We start from the raw sequence: 15,287 nt of genomic DNA on the forward strand, positions 1-15,287 counted from the left end.
GAAATTATCCCGAAAGCGAGAATGGCAGGCGGACCAATAGCCACCGAAAAAAGTTGCACTGGTTACAAGGCCTACTGTATTAATCGTATTGCTCGTAATCCGTAAGTCGTTCCGCCTTTCATTGAGCCCGGTCTTGGCAGGGGCCTTTGGTCCGATCTCGACTCGGACTTCCAAACGGGCAAGACGAAGATGAAGGATCTCCGCAACAGCTCCGCCAAGAACATCATCATCACCAACCCCGTCCACCGGTCAAACCAACCATGTCCTCCTCCAAGGAAGAAGCTCTCACATTCCCCTACTCCCAAGCCTCCGTCTTAATCCCTTACCTCCCCCCAGCCTCCCGTCCCACAGGGAGCAGCAGCAGCAGCAACAGCAGCAGCAACAGCAACAACAACAACCGCCCCCGTGTCCACGTAACCCTCACCTATGCGCACTCTCTCGACGCCTCGCTGTCGCTCGCCCCCGGGGTGCGCACGGCCCTGTCGGGCCCGCTGTCCAAGGCCATGACGCACTTCCTGCGCACGCGCCACGCGGCGATCCTCATCGGCGCGAGCACCGCCGTCGCCGACGACCCGAGCCTGAACTCCCGGCTGGCCGGGCTGACGGGCTTGGGCCGGCAGCCGCGGCCGGTGGTGCTGGACCCGCGCGGGAGGTGGGCCGTGCACGCCGGGAGCAAGGTTGTCGGTGTGGCGAGGGAGGGCAAGGGGCTGGCGCCGTTCGTGCTGGTGGCCCCTGGGACGGTTGTGGAGGAAGGGAGGAGGAAGGTGTTGGAGGGGGTGGGGGGCAAGTTTGTTACTCTAGAGGCGAGGGGCTCCGAGGGGAGGTTTCAGTGGGCCGACGTGCTGGCTCTGTTGGAGAGGGAAGGGCTGGGGAGCGTCATGATTGAGGGGGGTGGGGAGGTGATCAACTCGTTGCTTGCGCCGCCGGGGAATGAGCTGATTGACTCGGTGATTGTGACGATCGCACCGACGTGGCTGGGCCAGGGCGGCGTGGTGGTGTCGCCGCCGAGGACGGTTGGGGAGGACGGGACGCCGGCGCCACCCGTGCGGTTGACCGACGTGAGCTGGTGTCCCCTGGGGGAGGATGTGGTTCTATGTGGGAGGATTAAGAGGTGATTCGTGGTAAAAAAGGGCGGTACGGTGCTCGCGACAAGAACCTGCAGCTATGGATGCTCACTTCCCGCGTGGTAGACGTAACACAGCCTACCTAGATGTTATTGACAGAGCCAAGAAGCTTACAGATGACCCCTCGACCTGATTTCGAACCAGCGAAATGGCAAATAACATAACGCCGTCACAACAAACGCCATCTCGAACCCAATGTCGCCCGTCGTCTCTGCAATCGGACCGGTATACCAGGGTGCCGCCATGCCCGGAACGACCAGCGCCATGCTGACTAGCGACGCCCCAATCGCCGCAATCCCCGGTGGGAGCTTACGCCCGACGTTCCAAATAGCATGGTCAAATGTCGAGTAGTCCTGCCTGCGGAACACAATCAACTCCACAATCAGCACAGCATCAAAACAGCCTGCCCAGTACCCGATAAGCGCAAGGAAGTTGGTCAGACTCTCCTCCCATTCCTTAGCCGCACGAATCGCGAAGGGGATCATGAGAGCCATGGTCGCCAGTATAAAGACAAAGCGGTGCACTTTGGCGAAAAACGGCAGCAGCATCTGCACGTTCAGCGACACGCTGTACATGGAGATGGCGATATTGCCAATGACGCTGAGAGCCAGCATGACGAGGACGAATTTCCCGAACCCCCCAGCCGGCGCGAGCATTTCGTTCATGATGCCGCCTATGCCAGTCGCGTGGTATGCGTCGTTCCATGCCGGTACGTTGGGCACCGCCCCTCCGATGGCAGCGCCAAGAATCAGGAGCGGAACCGACGGGAGCAGGAAGCCCGCGTATAAATATAAGAAAATCCTGAGCCTGGTTCGAAGTCAGCCTTTTGTGCCCCCGGTCAATAGGGGAGCGGTTCCGACATACTTGGATACACGGGGGTTGTGATAGATGGAATAATCCGAAACGGTGCCGCCAAAGGTGATGAAGTAGCCAGCTATCAGGCTGCCGTAGGTCAAGATCTGCGAGGGCGTCGCTGGCGCGGCCTCGCTCTGATGATGAAGGTACTCGCCGCCGCAGCCTACCGCGATTACGATCGAGATGAGGTTGGGAATCCAGGTGTAACGCTCCCAGAGGTGAAGGGCATTGAAACCGAGCAGGGAGACGGCAAACGAGACCAAGCAGGCAATCACGATGCCGATATTGACGCTAACTCTCTCAGGGTTCAGCGATGCAAGAGTCTGGCCGCCAACGATAGCCGAGATGAGCGAGAAACCCGTCAAGGTGGCGGCGTTCAAGAGGAGTGGGATAGTAACGAAATATCGACTTTGGGGGGAGTGTTAGAGCGAGGAGGGGTAATCTGTTGGCCGGTGCGGCTGTGTTTTACGCACCCAAACGAATATCGTGCTTGCACGAGCTGCCTCAGCCCCGTTTCCATGCCAGCAATGCCCATAAATGAAGGCGGAATACATGTGAGCAGCCCAAAGAAAAGAATCACTAGAGCAGCATCTGTCAGTCTCATGCCCAGTCCCAGAGTGGCCAGCATGCCGGTCGGAATCCTTTGCCATTATTTCTTAGCGCAGTGCTCGAGAAGCAGGACGATGGGGAGCTTACGGGAGCAGACACATGAGACAGGTGAAGAAGACAGTAAAGAGGTTGCTGTACCGGGTCGACGTCCGCTGCTCGACGGGCACAGGCTTGATGCCGTTCTCCTCAACGCCAGCGTCCAGGAGCCTCTGGTACCATCTGGGATTTTTCTCTGGATGGCTTTCGTATACTTCCCCGTCGTCTACTTTGAGCAGCGAGGCCAAGCTGCTCCCCAGCGAATGCCACCCGTCCCGCCCCTCTCTCTCGAGGTCGCGGAGTTCAGTACTCGCCCGGTGGGGAATGGTGCCAATCGAAGGCATCGTCAAACAAACAGCATAAAGGGGCCAAGGGGGGTCTCAGTAAATGGGTGCTACACTTGGACACAGAGAGCGCATTTCCCGGAAAGCTAGACGAAGGCGAGAGGGGCGGAGGGGGAGGGGGGAGGGGAGAGGGGTTATGAAGGCCCCCGGAGGAACATCCCATGTCGCTCCTCGCTCACGTTCTGGCGAGGAGCACTGGTGCAAACAGCTCTACGTCCCGAAGCGGGAGTCTGTTCGCGGGCCCCAGACATAGTGCCCATCTAGCATGCGCAGTTTTTACGCTGTATGCCTGGACGGACAAGCGGCTGGTGGGGTTCCCGGACATATGACTTCCTGATAAGAGGGAGCATGCAGAGGCCAGGGACCTCGCAAGCATTGTCGATTGGGGGGCCAAGCCAGCGCTGCATGATATCACGTCGCGATGCCTGATGTGCAGCCCGGGCCCCAGGCGGGGACGAGCGGGTAGTGGTGCGAGAACGCGAGGGGCAGCTCGAGGTTGGCTGGAAAGGCGGTGTTGGAAATGCGAACACGGTAGAGGCGGTGGTGGGATCTCCGGTAGTATGGTACAAAGGGGGAAGGCCTGCGGGTGGTTGTGTGGTTATTTTTATTCAACCATTGGCTTCCCCGCTATGCCGAATGGAAGTGGGCAGCCCACCGCGAGACTCGAGTTCACCATCTTTGGGGCGGAGGTGCGTTCGGGACCTGGACCCGGGTGTCTGGATGCCCTGATGTCTGTGTTGCCTTTTTTACACCGCGACACGCGATGCGGCTCATTGCCGTCGGTTCCAAGCTGCCGGAAACTGAGCAAGACGACGGAGAGACGACCAATTGGCATGGTCACGGCAGGCACTCGGCAGCCGACGGCAAACCACTGCGGGGGGCGTCTGCTGCCGCTTGGTGGGAGCCAAGTGGGGTACAGTACAGTACGTTTATTAACGTTATGCAGCGTCGCAGCACAATGGCTTGTGCTTGGTATTGCCTTGCAAGGCGGCACAGGGCAGTCGATAAGGGTTGGGGTTGTACAGCAAGAAATCACCTTATCCAAACAATTAATGGACTGGCCATGTTGTGTTGGGCCGAGCCACCCCACTATGCCGCTGCCGCCGCCGCTACAGCCTTCACGAGCTGCCAACTCCGTGTTTCGAAGTATCGACTCTCCCGCGTCCCAGCGTTTTTCTTGACTCGAGCATTCCCGCGTAGCATTGACCCCGCCGTGCGATACTCTTCGCCAGCCCATCGAATCCCATCGCCGACGGCTTCCCACGTCCCGAAGCGTGCGACTCCCGCCCCCTAACTGCTGCTCGCGGAGCCCTGAGCCGGGCTCTGGCCTCGTCGCGTCGCCATGGACGGCTTCTCCATTATCAAGGAGCACGGGAAGGGTATGTCCCGCTGGATCCAGATAAACGGGCCGCTATTGGGCTCCCGCACGCATCGCTTTTCTGACCGTCGAGCTTAGCGATTGTCGACGCCATCCGCAAGATCGCCCCGAGCGATGTAAGCTCCCATCCCCGCTACCCTACGGCTTTGACATCTCAAAATGGAAACCTCTAACGGGTCGCTTTGCCTGCTAGTGGAAAGTCTTGGTGGTCGATGAGGTTGCCAGGAAGATTATCGACAGCACTGTCAACGAAGATGACATTCTCAACCACAACATCGCTAGTATGGCCCTCTGCCTACCCCTGAGACAGTCGCCCCGTCGCTAAGTAGGGGCCAGATATTGAGCGTATCGAGGAGCGGAGGGAGCCGAACCCCGATATGGATGCCATCTACATTCTCTCGCCCCAGCCACACATTGTTGACTGCCTCCTTGCCGACTTCGAGCGGCGTCGGTACAGACGCGGTTTCATAGTGTGGACTGGCGTCTTGCCCGACCAGCAGCAACGTCGACTGGATGTTGCCCGGAGGCAAATGGGAGGTACGGCGCTTTACGGCTCCCTGTAAAATGCGTCCACATGCTCACCAAAGCTCGCAGGCCCCCCTGACCTCCTCCTTGTCGACTTCTACCCCCGCGAATCACATCTCATCACCTTCAGGGACCCTCACAGCTTCTTAGTCTTGTATAATCCGTTGTGTAACGACCTGGTGGCACGTCATCTACGGACACTAGCATCCAAGGTACGAGCAAGCTGCGTCGAGTGAGGCGAACCCAACGTTGGCTAAAGAAAGCTTGACCACAGATTGTATCCATTTGTATCACCTTGCAAGAAATGCCCAAGATTCGGTATTACCAGCCGCCGGAACACGCCAAGCACGAAGCAAGAGTGATGTGTATGCACCTCGCTCGTTTTGTGCAGCAGGAGCTAGATGGCTACCAACAATGGGATCGAAGTTTCCCACCCCAGAGCTCACGGCCTCAATCTGTCCTGCTCATTACCGATAGGTCAATGGACCTGATGGCGCCTCTAGTACACGAGTTCACATACCAAGCCATGGCCCACGACCTGCTCCCCATCCGAGAACAAGATGACGGCAAGGTGACGTTCCACATGACTATCAACGAGGGCACCGCGGCTGCAGAGGACAAAGATATGGAGCTCTTGGAGAAGGATACCGTTTGGGTCTCCAACAGACACCGGCACATGAAGGATACAATCGACAAGCTCATGGGTGACTTCCAGAAATTCCTCGATCAAAACCCCAACTTTGCGGGCAGGGATCCCACCACCACAAGCTTGAACGACATCCGAGACATGTTGGCCGGTCTGCCGCAGTTCCAGGAGATGAAGCAGGCCTACTCCCTTCATCTTACCATGGCGCAGGAGGCTATGAATATCTTCCAGAAGCATAAGCTTCCAGATCTCGCTTCAGCAGAGCAGACCCTGGCAACTGGTCTTGACGAGGACCTTAAGAAGCCCAAGAATATTCTGGATCAAGTTGTTCGCCTTCTAGACGACCCAGACGTCGCCGAGGCAGACAGGCTGCGCTTGATCGCCATCTATGCACTGTACCGTGATGGCATGATTGAGAAGGATCTCACGAGGCTTCTATGGCACGCATCTTTGCAAAGATCGCGCGACAGCCTCGACCAAACGGCCATCCAGAATCTCGAGCTGCTTGGCGCCCGTCCACTCAAGGATCTCAAAGAAAACCGCCAACCCGCCTCGCCGCTCTTTGAACGTAACGCCAAAAACATGACAGTTAATGAGGAGTACATGCTCTCCCGCTTCGAGCCCACTGTGAAGCACATGCTCGAGAATCTCTGCGCGGGGACTCTCGACCACAACCTCTTCCCCTACACGATCCCGCCGCCGAACGCGGGCGAGGAGTCGCTCGCGACGCAGGCGTCTCTCCGCTCGGCCGCGCCGCGCTGGGCTTCGGCCAACCGCCGGCAGGCCGAGAACCGCCAACGCATCATCGTATTCGTTGCCGGCGGCGCGACCTACTCGGAAGCCCGCGCCTGCTATGAAGTCTCGGAAAAGCACAACCGCGACGTCTTCCTCGCGACCAGCCACATGGTCACGCCCCGGAAATTTGTCGACGACCTGCGCCTGCTCCAGGCCGACCGCCGCCGTCTGGACCTGCCTATGGACCGTCCGCCTCCCAGGGCTCCCGCCCACCTCTTTGAGCGCCCGGCCCCCGTCGCGCCGCCACAGCAGCAGGGGCAGCCGCCGCGGGCGGGCATGGGCATGGGCAACCAGATGCTCCCCGGCGGAGCACGCCCGCCGACTAAGGCGCTCGGCGCTATGACGCTCAGCAGTGGCGGGTCTGGGTCGTCGTTGGGCGTGCAGGGGGGCGGCGACCTGCGACCTGGCACGAGCGGGTCCGATGGCGGCGGCAAGCCGGGCAGGAAGGACAAGGAGAAGAAAAAGCGGAATATCTTTGGGATCAAGAAGTAGGTCTCTGCGTCCCGGGAAGTGAAAGGGGTAATAGGTGAATGGTTCTGATTCCTCGCGGTTCTGGATGGATGCATGCGTTTGGTTTATACCTCCAGCATGCTGGCATCGTTTTATATATCTTTCCTATCTGTTTCTTTATCTTTTTCTTTTTTTTTTTTCTTTTTTTTTTTCCCTTCTTTATTTTTTCTTCTTTTCTTCTGTTTGGGTTTGATACAAGCAGCAAGGCGTTTTGGTTAAGGTCATTAATGGCACATCTCTGCGAGCGTGTACAATCCAGCCCCTTGGGCGAGTCGAGTCCGTTGGTGTGTTTAATCATCCGCCAACACTTTTCACGTTAACCATTCTGTCGCGCCCGGCGTGTTCTACCATTTTAGAAAACTAGAAGCTGCTCTGGGATGCGCGCCAACGAGTCTGCCCTGCCTCTCAAACATGCGGACAGGTGCATAGCTCTTTTCTTTTTCTTTTCTTTTCTTTTCTTTTTAATTTTTTTTTTTTTAAAAAAAAAAGTAATTATACACATACGCCATCCATCCTCAGACAAGCGGCATCTAAGGTTTCAAGATAACAGCTCCTTATTTCCCATTGTCCCACTCCGGATTCTGTAGCATAATGGTTAGCAAGTCGTGATTCGTAGAGCACGAAAAGGCGAAGTCAGTATTCAAACAACATACCTTGCGGAGGATAACCAGGCCTTCGAGAGTGCTGCTCAAGCTGATATACTCTTCGTCCTCAAGCTCGGCACGCTCGCCATGCGCCAGCAACACCGGCGTGCTCTGCGTCTGCCAGCCCGTGATGGTCTTGGGGCGACCTGCCTGGCCGACAACATCGACGGCCTGGCCAACACGCACGTTGACCGTCAGCGGCTTGAGGTTCTCGTCCAGCGTGACAAGGAAGCGCGGGTGCATGGCCGTGACGAGGAAATAGAGTAGGTAGTGCGAGCTGGAAGTGATGAACTGTTTGGCGTCGATCATGGCCACCAGGACAGTGAGCAGTCCGGCAGCCGAGACGCGTGAGAGGATCTGACGGTCGGTGTGGAAGGGGCTTATGGAGAGCGTGCCCTTGCCCATGTGCAGGAGGCCCTGGGCGATCCGCACCATAAACAAGGATTCTTGATCGCGGTGATAGTAGCTCGCGAGCTGGCGTAGGAGCTGTGCCAACCTCGCGTTGTTGGTGCCGGCGCCTAAGAGACCCATGGCGAAGATGGCGTTAAGCGCCACGTCGTTGTCATTATCATGACTGTAGCGTGATAGCGTGTCGTAGACCTTCATCTGCGGGTTGCTCGGGCTGACGAGGCCCATGGCCAGCGGCACGGCTCGCCTGATGTTTGCTTCGCCGTAGTGCATGAGGTGACCGAAATGGCGGAGGACCATCTCCTGGCCGACATCCTCGCCCATGGCAATCAAGCCGATGCCGAGTACGGCATAAGCTTGCAGCAGCTCATCGCCCTTCTTCTCCTCCGACTCCTCCATGTGCTCGTTGCAGAGATGCAGCAGCTCCTGGATCTTGAGGACGGCTCCAGTGCCCGCCCAGGCGCAGATGGATGCGAGGACCGACGTCGGCTTTGCCATGGGGTGCTCAACAGCTTTCAGTGTCTCCAGGATAACGTCCACCTCTTCCTGGCGGCCAAAGAAGAGAAGACCTAGGCCGAGCGCCAGGAAGCGGGTCCATTTGTCAGTCAGCTGGCTCTTCCGGTCATCGTCCAGGAGGGTCGTAACGATGGCCTCGCTGACCTCTGGGTTTGACGAGCCAACGAACACCAACCCGCAGGCCAGGGCAGCCATCGCCGATACCCGCATCTCCTGGGTCGTGTCGGAGATGATGGGCAGGAGGTATGTGAGGATATCTTCCTTGTTGGAGCCGGCATACGATAGACCGAGGCCCATGATGGCAGCTACGCGGATGAGCGGATTCTTGTGGTTAAGCTTGTCGGCGTCGGCCAGCAGAGCCATGGCAGGCTCGGAATCCAGCCGGACGCCAGAGTTCATGATTCCAATCGCGAGATAGGCACCGGCCTGGATCTGCTCTTCCTCGACATAGGTGTACTTGTCGACTTGGTCTAGGCCGTTCTCGATGTCCCACATCAGCAAAGTACCCAGGGAAGCCACTGTCGACATCATGCCCTCTTCCTTGGTCTTCCACACCCAACTCTCCTTGTCCTTTTCGACCAACATCATCTTGTCGTTGCCGAAACCCGCGTTCACAAACGCGTTGACAAAGGCGGCAGCCAGGTTATTGCGGGCCGAGTCGAAGTTCGTCATGCCGGCGACACGGCTACTCTCAAGATGGCTTTTATATATATCCTCGGTCGTCTTTGGTTCCAGGATGTTGAGCTCCTTTCCCAGTGCCTTGAAGTGGTCCGGCAGCTTAACATTGCAAAGACACTCGACAATCTCCTCGTCATCCGGGGTATCCCGGGGGTGGTCCAGCCATATCCTCTGGCGGGCTACGAGGAAACCGAGCTGCTTCTTGAGTGCGGGGTCCGGCGCGTCATCAAAGTCGGCCTCGATCAGTGAGATGTCGTTAAGCCTAATGGCGAGCACCATGGCTTGCGTGTACTGCTTGTACGTCTTGTAAATGCTGTGTGCCACACGTAGGAATTGCTCGTTGTCGGGGTAGGTGAGCAGATTGACCATAGAGACCATGTACAGACAGACCCTCCCGTACGTGTTCTCATCGACGAACTCGGGGAGCTTCTCGATAATCTCGAGCTCGCTCATCAGGTCGACCGCATCGGCTTCCTGGTTGCTCTTGAGGAAGAGCGGTACGAGCACCAGCGCGAGATCAATCAATTCTGCGGTCGACTCGTCCGAGACAATGCGCTTGCCGTACACCTCGCCAATTTCGAGGGCGAGGTGGCGGACGTATTCATGACCCCAGGAGCCAATGTCCTGGGTAGGCGCGAGAAGACGGTACTTCAGGGTGTCCTGACGATCCTCATCCGAGTACGTCATGCCGATGACCGACAGCACGTCGGCCAACGAGTTCTTGTCGTCGCCCGCCGGCCATTCGTCGTAGAGCTTCGTCATAGTCTCGTAGTGTGGCCGCAGGAATTTTAGGGGCTTGGGGACCGCCGTCATTGAGGACGTCGATGTCTTGATGAAGGTCTTCATGGTCTCGAGGGCCGGCTTGTAGAGGGTCGCATCGGATTCCTGCCATGGCAACAAATCGTTAGGAGCAAACCAAGGGCCAGCGATGACGGGGCTGAGCTACGCACAGTCAACCGCTCAACAAGCATGTCGAGCTCGCTCTTCAGTTGCTGATCCTCTTCGCTGAGCTCCTCTGAGGCTAAATGACGGTCAGCCAGGGAGGGATCGAGGCATGCGAAGGCAGCGCAGGGGAGGAAAACAAACACTCGGCCTTGTCGTCGTCCTTCTTCCCGTTTGCCACAGGCTGCCCGCCCTGGTCCTTCTGTGTCTCGTCGGCCTTGCGCTCGCTATCAACAGCCTTCCCCTTGCCCTTGTCGGCCGTCTTGGACAAATCGCTGTCTCGCGCCATGGCTGCTTCTCGGATGGTGGGGGAAGCCCAGAGCTGGGTCGGAGCGGGCTGCAAGCGGGCTGTGAGGTAGATGTTACTGAGGGGCAGCGGCGTCGTCTGCGAATTTCAAATTGACGCTTTAAGAACTTTTTTTTCAATGCCGGGCGTGGGAATAACGGTTTTGCTGGAGATGCGATATGCTGTTTGCTTGTAAGTCGAGGTTGGGCGTTGGGGAACGGAATGGAAGCTTAGCAAATTCGCCGAGCGCTGGGCTTGGTGAGCAAGGCAGGCAGCTTGGTTACGCGACGCTGCTTGCCGCCTGGCGGCGAGGCGCCCAACCAGCAGCGGTCAGTGCTCTACGAGCTCCACTCAGCTGCCCTGGGATGCCGAGTCAGCTCAGGTAAGGTAAGGTAGGTAGCTTCCAGTTTGGCCTGCCGAGAACGGCACATAAAAATTCCGTTCCCCCTCCTGCGGGCCATCCGGGCCATGGATCCCGCCCGTCTCAATCGCGCTGTGTGCGTGGCCAGCAGCCAGCGGCCTGGGCTGTTCGCCACACCCTATCTTATCGATAACCTTATCGGCCATTCTCGCCCGTGAATTTTTGGTGGGCACTTACACGGTGGAGGGGTGCTATGATAGCTCAAGCGCCTCCGGAACAGAAACTCGAGGCTCGACAACAACTCCCCAAGTCCTACAGTTAGCCAACCCCGCCGAGTAAAACTTGCAGGCCAAACCGCGACCATGAAGTTAGATACGCGGGCCATGCGCCATTTGACGGCCGAAGACTGGAGGGTATTGACGGCTGTTCGTTCCCTATTCTGCCCCTGCCCCGGACAACCCGCCAGGGCGCGCACCCTGCTGACCTGTGCCCCTTGTTTCCACAGGTAGAAATGGGGAGCAAAAACCATGAGATCGTGCCGACCCCCTTGATCGATAAGATTGCGCGCCTCAAGGGCGGCGCTAGCGGCGTGCACAAGTCCATCTCATCACTCGCCAAAACCGGCCTGATCGCGCGCATGAAGGAAGCCAAGTACGACGGCTACCGGCTCACCTACGGCGGGCTGGACTACCTAGCCCTTCATACCCACGCCCAGCGCAAGCATGTCTACAGCGTTGGCAGCCGCATCGGCGTCGGCAAGGAGAGCGACATCATGATCGTGGCCGACGACAAGGGCGCGCAGAAGGTGCTCAAGATCCACCGCCTAGGCCGCATCTCCTTCCGCACCGTCAAAGCCAACCGCGACTACCTCAAGAACCGCGCCTCGGCCTCGTGGATGTACCTCTCCCGCCTAGCCGCCATCAAAGAGTTCGCCTTCATGCAGGCGCTCAAAGAAGAGGGCTTCCCGGTGCCCGAACCCATCGCGCAGTCGCGGCACACCATCGTCATGGCGCTCATCGACGCCCCCCCGCTCCGCCAGATCTCGGCCGTGCCCGACCCGGCAAGCCTCTACGCCGACTTGATCGACCTGATCCTCCGCCTGGCCAAGCACGGCCTCATCCACGGCGACTTCAACGAGTTCAACATCCTCATCCGCGAGGACAAGGTCGCCGACCAACCAGACGCCGTCACCCTCACCCCCGTCATAATCGACTTCCCCCAGATGGTCTCGATGGACCACCAAAATGCCGAAATGTACTTTGACCGTGACGTCAACTGCGTCAAGCTATTTTTCCAGCGGCGCTTCCACTTCGTGAGCACGGCTCCGGGACCCTTTTTCAGGGATGCCAAGAAGACGGTAGGCAAGGACGGCGCGCGGAGGCTAGACGCTGCCGTAGAGGCGTCGGGCTTCACCAAGAAGATGGCCAAGGACCTCGAAGCCGCCATTCGGGAACAGGAAGCCAACTCGAAGGACAATGCTGAGCAGCCAGACGATCTGGATGAGTCAGAGGAGGAAGCGGAGGAAGAGGAAAACGGAGACGGAGACGAAGACGAAGATGAAGATGAAGACGGTCAGGATGTGAGCGGAGCTACCAATGGAGGACAGATCATTGGCAACCATAGTCCATTAGAAAGCGAAGAAGGGATGCAGAGACTTACAATCAACGATGGAACTTGAATAGAAGCGTCGGGCGGCCGTTACGTTGCAGCTCCAATTATGTCTTGGACGACTCCCCGCCGGTTAGAACCTTAAATGATTCTTCACTTCCGCCTAAGTCATTGCCAGCAGCCGGCCCGCCTACCATCAGCGCAATGAGGATCGTGCAATGGAACCATAAGGTATCTTCCATTTAATTGCTACTGTTATGCTCGACTTGGCGAGTCCAAGTCTCCAGTGAATATCGAGCAGAGTACAAACAATGAGAACTCTAGTAACTGTCCATGCCCATTCAACCACTGCCGCCTAACAGTCCACCCCGAGATATTATTTTGACCCCATTCCACATAGTAGAGAAGTTGGTGATGTGAGCTAATAAACCACTTGGCCGAGGATATCGACTCGCCGTCGATTTCAACGTCGTTGTGACCAAAGCAAGAAGCAAGATGACGATAGTGAAGTATCCGATATCGACATGACAAGCCTTCGAGATAAGGGAAGTCATGTGGTACAATAGAGTCTGACAAACTGCCGAGCACAGGCATGATCAAGCAAAGCATCCACGGCCATCTAGTGCTTCTCCTTCTTGAAAGTGGGCGACGACTGGGTGCTGCCCCTGTTCAGCGTAGGAGAATCGGGAATGGCCGCATCGCCCTCAGCAGCCGATCCATCATCAGAAGACGCTGCTCCGGAGGCTGGGATGCTCTGCCTGCAAAGGTATTAGTACTCATGCTGTGAGCGTCCGCCATGACGCTGGGGTTGGCCATACTTGATGGTATGATCCATGCCCTGAACCATCGCAGAGCCCACTCCAGTGCCGCCGCTGAGATTGTGACGGATTGGTACGCGAGCCGCGAAGGGGCTGGTCACAAGTTAGCCTGACGTCTCACCTTCTGGCCAACAAGGCAAGAAGCATACGTGTTAGCTCCTGGTGCAATACGGCGGCTCCAGGGTGCGGGGTGGTAGATGCTGGGGTGAATTCCAACATCAGCGGTGCCGTATGCTCCAATGTTGTACTCGTTGGTTCGGAACTGGCGTCGCTCCGCGGTAATGCGCTTTAGCTCCTTTTGAGCCGGTGTGTCGGCGTAGCGGACCTGCATCAGCATGCCCTCTTCGCCAATCGAAGCGCCGTGATACTTCTTTATGATATCCTCGCACTCCTCACGAGTCTCAAATCTACTCGAAACGGTCAGCAACTGCCGTGTGCAAGGGGTGCGAGGGTCTCAGTATAAGTCCACAACTCACCGGGCAAATCCTACACCGCGGCTGTTTCCCATGCTGTCACGGAGAATCTTGCTGGAAACAACATGATAGCCCGCGAAAATGGCATTGAGTTCCTGGCAGACGTCAGACGCGAATGGTGACGAGTACTGCAAGGCACAACCTACCGACTCATTGAGGCGTTTGGGAAGGTTCGAGAGGTACAGGTTGGTCGAACTATCGTCCCCTTCCGCCTTGAGTCTGGCATTGAAGCTCTCCTGATCCCAGTGTCAACTCGTGCGGGTAATTAGGGCAAGAAAAACAAAGACCTTACCCGAGCAAAGCCAACCTCGTAGCCAAGATGATAGAAACCCCGAATACACTTCTCGGAGTCACGGACGTCGGCGAACTTGGCAAATCCGAATCTTCATAAGCCGTTAGTTGGGCTCTTCATGGATGCCGGGGAAGGCTTACCCTTTGCAAGCACCGGTGGAAGTGTCAATGATAGCCTTGCTCTGCTCGACCTTACCGAAGCGAGACGCATACTTGTGCAGAAGCTCGTCGTCAGTGGTCGGGTGAAGGCCACGGATGTAGACATTCCGGTTTCCATGGATCCGGTTCTCTAAGCACTGCTCGATTGATTTTGTGTGAGTCGGAGGAGTGAACACGGCTGGAACAGCATCGGGGATTGGAGGATGCTGTTCCAGCAACGCTAGAAGTTCTTCATCAATGGGTTGGGCAGTCTTTGGAATTGCACCGGGCATGGCGACCTGCTCCGGAGACGGAGTTGTGTAACTGGAACGGAAAACAGCAACTCTCTGTGCACTACCGCGCTCTGAAGCGCTGCCGAAAAAAGGAGTAGCCGGCGCGGACTCGGTGGTCGAGTAAGATCCACGGCGATTCTCCAGGCCCGGAACCACCTCGCTGCTGCGGTCGCCGTAGGAGGTAAGACGCCCTGGAGTATAAGGTATTGTGTGATAGGGGACAGGCAAGGGGGCAAACCCGCTCTGAACCGGAAACTGGCCAGACATTCCAAACGGATATGCCGCCTCTGTGGCCATCCCAACATGCAGAGGGACAGAGTAGCTCTGGTAGGCGACAGGCTGATCCTGAGCAGCGCAATAGGCATGATGAGCCTGGACCTGTGACATGTTCGAGGTGGTCGGCATGCTAGGACCGGTCGGAAGAGTCAGAGTGCTGAACTGGTTCATGACGGCACCAATAGCATCCGACTGGTGACCGATGTGATGACCATGGGAAGCAGCGAGATCAGATTGATGACCCAGCTGAGTCGTCAGATAGGCAGGATACGCTCTGTGACGATTGTTTGACATGTCCGAAGCCATGGCAGCGGCCGATCGATAATGTGTCATCTGAAAACCAATGTCAGCAATGTTATCCTCGCGGCCCAGGAGCGAAGCGACCATCATCAGGGGACAACGAGAAATCAAAGCACAGCTTCGGGTTCATCGTCGCATTCGAGGCTAGCAAGCCCAGCTGCCCGGATCCGAGCGTCCCATGAGCCTTGAGAGAAGGTACACGACTTGGCAAATATATTGCTGAGTTGGAGGGGCGGAGGGTGGTGTCAGTTGGAAAACTTTCGCCATACGCACCTTGCGGGATTGCGGTTTCGTGACAGGGTGACCTTTAGTGGAAGACACGTCAGTCGTTTGGATGGAGACACGATGCTGCAATGCCGGACCGAAAGAACTGATGGGCAAGCAATGCCAAGTACAGCGACGGGGTGAGGGAAGAAAAGGAGATGAAGGAGAT

The 15,287-nt window shown here is 57.3% G+C and overlaps 6 protein-coding genes across 6 annotated transcripts; 3 read left to right on the plus strand and 3 right to left on the minus strand.

The window, feature by feature from the left end:
- Positions 1–260: 260 nt before the first annotated feature.
- Positions 261–1,115, plus strand: RIB7 (2,5-diamino-6-(ribosylamino)-4(3H)-pyrimidinone 5'-phosphate reductase; the record flags this gene model as incomplete). Its single annotated transcript, XM_071064592.1, has 1 exon — positions 261–1,115. One exon carries the CDS (start codon positions 261–263, stop codon positions 1,113–1,115), a length of 855 nt encoding a protein of 284 aa, XP_070920693.1.
- Positions 1,116–1,234: 119 nt separating this feature from the next.
- MFIFM68171_09174 (Purine-cytosine permease FCY22) lies at positions 1,235–2,968 on the minus strand (the record flags this gene model as incomplete). Its single annotated transcript, XM_071064593.1, has 4 exons — positions 1,235–1,931; positions 1,989–2,387; positions 2,453–2,620; positions 2,676–2,968. The coding sequence occupies 4 exons, from the start codon at positions 2,966–2,968 to the stop codon at positions 1,235–1,237; spliced, it is 1,557 nt and encodes a 518-aa protein (XP_070920694.1).
- A 1,342-nt stretch (positions 2,969–4,310) lies between these two features.
- Positions 4,311–6,804, plus strand: sec1 (syntaxin binding protein 1; the record flags this gene model as incomplete). The annotated part of the gene is made up of 6 exons (XM_071064594.1): positions 4,311–4,347; positions 4,425–4,462; positions 4,540–4,627; positions 4,683–4,883; positions 4,941–5,083; positions 5,146–6,804. The coding sequence occupies 6 exons, from the start codon at positions 4,311–4,313 to the stop codon at positions 6,802–6,804; spliced, it is 2,166 nt and encodes a 721-aa protein (XP_070920695.1).
- Positions 6,805–7,376: 572 nt separating this feature from the next.
- On the minus strand, positions 7,377–10,299 carry RPN1 (proteasome regulatory particle base subunit; the record flags this gene model as incomplete). The annotated part of the gene is made up of 4 exons (XM_071064595.1): positions 7,377–7,403; positions 7,476–9,953; positions 10,019–10,089; positions 10,155–10,299. The coding sequence occupies 4 exons, from the start codon at positions 10,297–10,299 to the stop codon at positions 7,377–7,379; spliced, it is 2,721 nt and encodes a 906-aa protein (XP_070920696.1).
- Positions 10,300–11,019: 720 nt separating this feature from the next.
- Positions 11,020–12,335, plus strand: rio2 (Serine/threonine-protein kinase rio2; the record flags this gene model as incomplete). Its single annotated transcript, XM_071064596.1, has 2 exons — positions 11,020–11,082; positions 11,163–12,335. The coding sequence occupies 2 exons, from the start codon at positions 11,020–11,022 to the stop codon at positions 12,333–12,335; spliced, it is 1,236 nt and encodes a 411-aa protein (XP_070920697.1).
- Positions 12,336–12,884: 549 nt separating this feature from the next.
- On the minus strand, positions 12,885–14,860 carry MFIFM68171_09178 (Sporulation-specific protein 5; the record flags this gene model as incomplete). The annotated part of the gene is made up of 7 exons (XM_071064597.1): positions 12,885–13,023; positions 13,084–13,176; positions 13,233–13,490; positions 13,560–13,651; positions 13,703–13,792; positions 13,849–13,939; positions 13,989–14,860. 7 exons carry the CDS (start codon positions 14,858–14,860, stop codon positions 12,885–12,887), a joined length of 1,635 nt encoding a protein of 544 aa, XP_070920698.1.
- Positions 14,861–15,287: the final 427 nt, after the last annotated feature.

The sequence above is a fragment of the Madurella fahalii genome, assembly GCF_045866475.1.
Source record: "Madurella fahalii IFM 68171 DNA, scaffold_5, whole genome shotgun sequence".
NCBI classification, from domain to species: Eukaryota; Fungi; Ascomycota; class Sordariomycetes; order Sordariales; genus Madurella; species Madurella fahalii.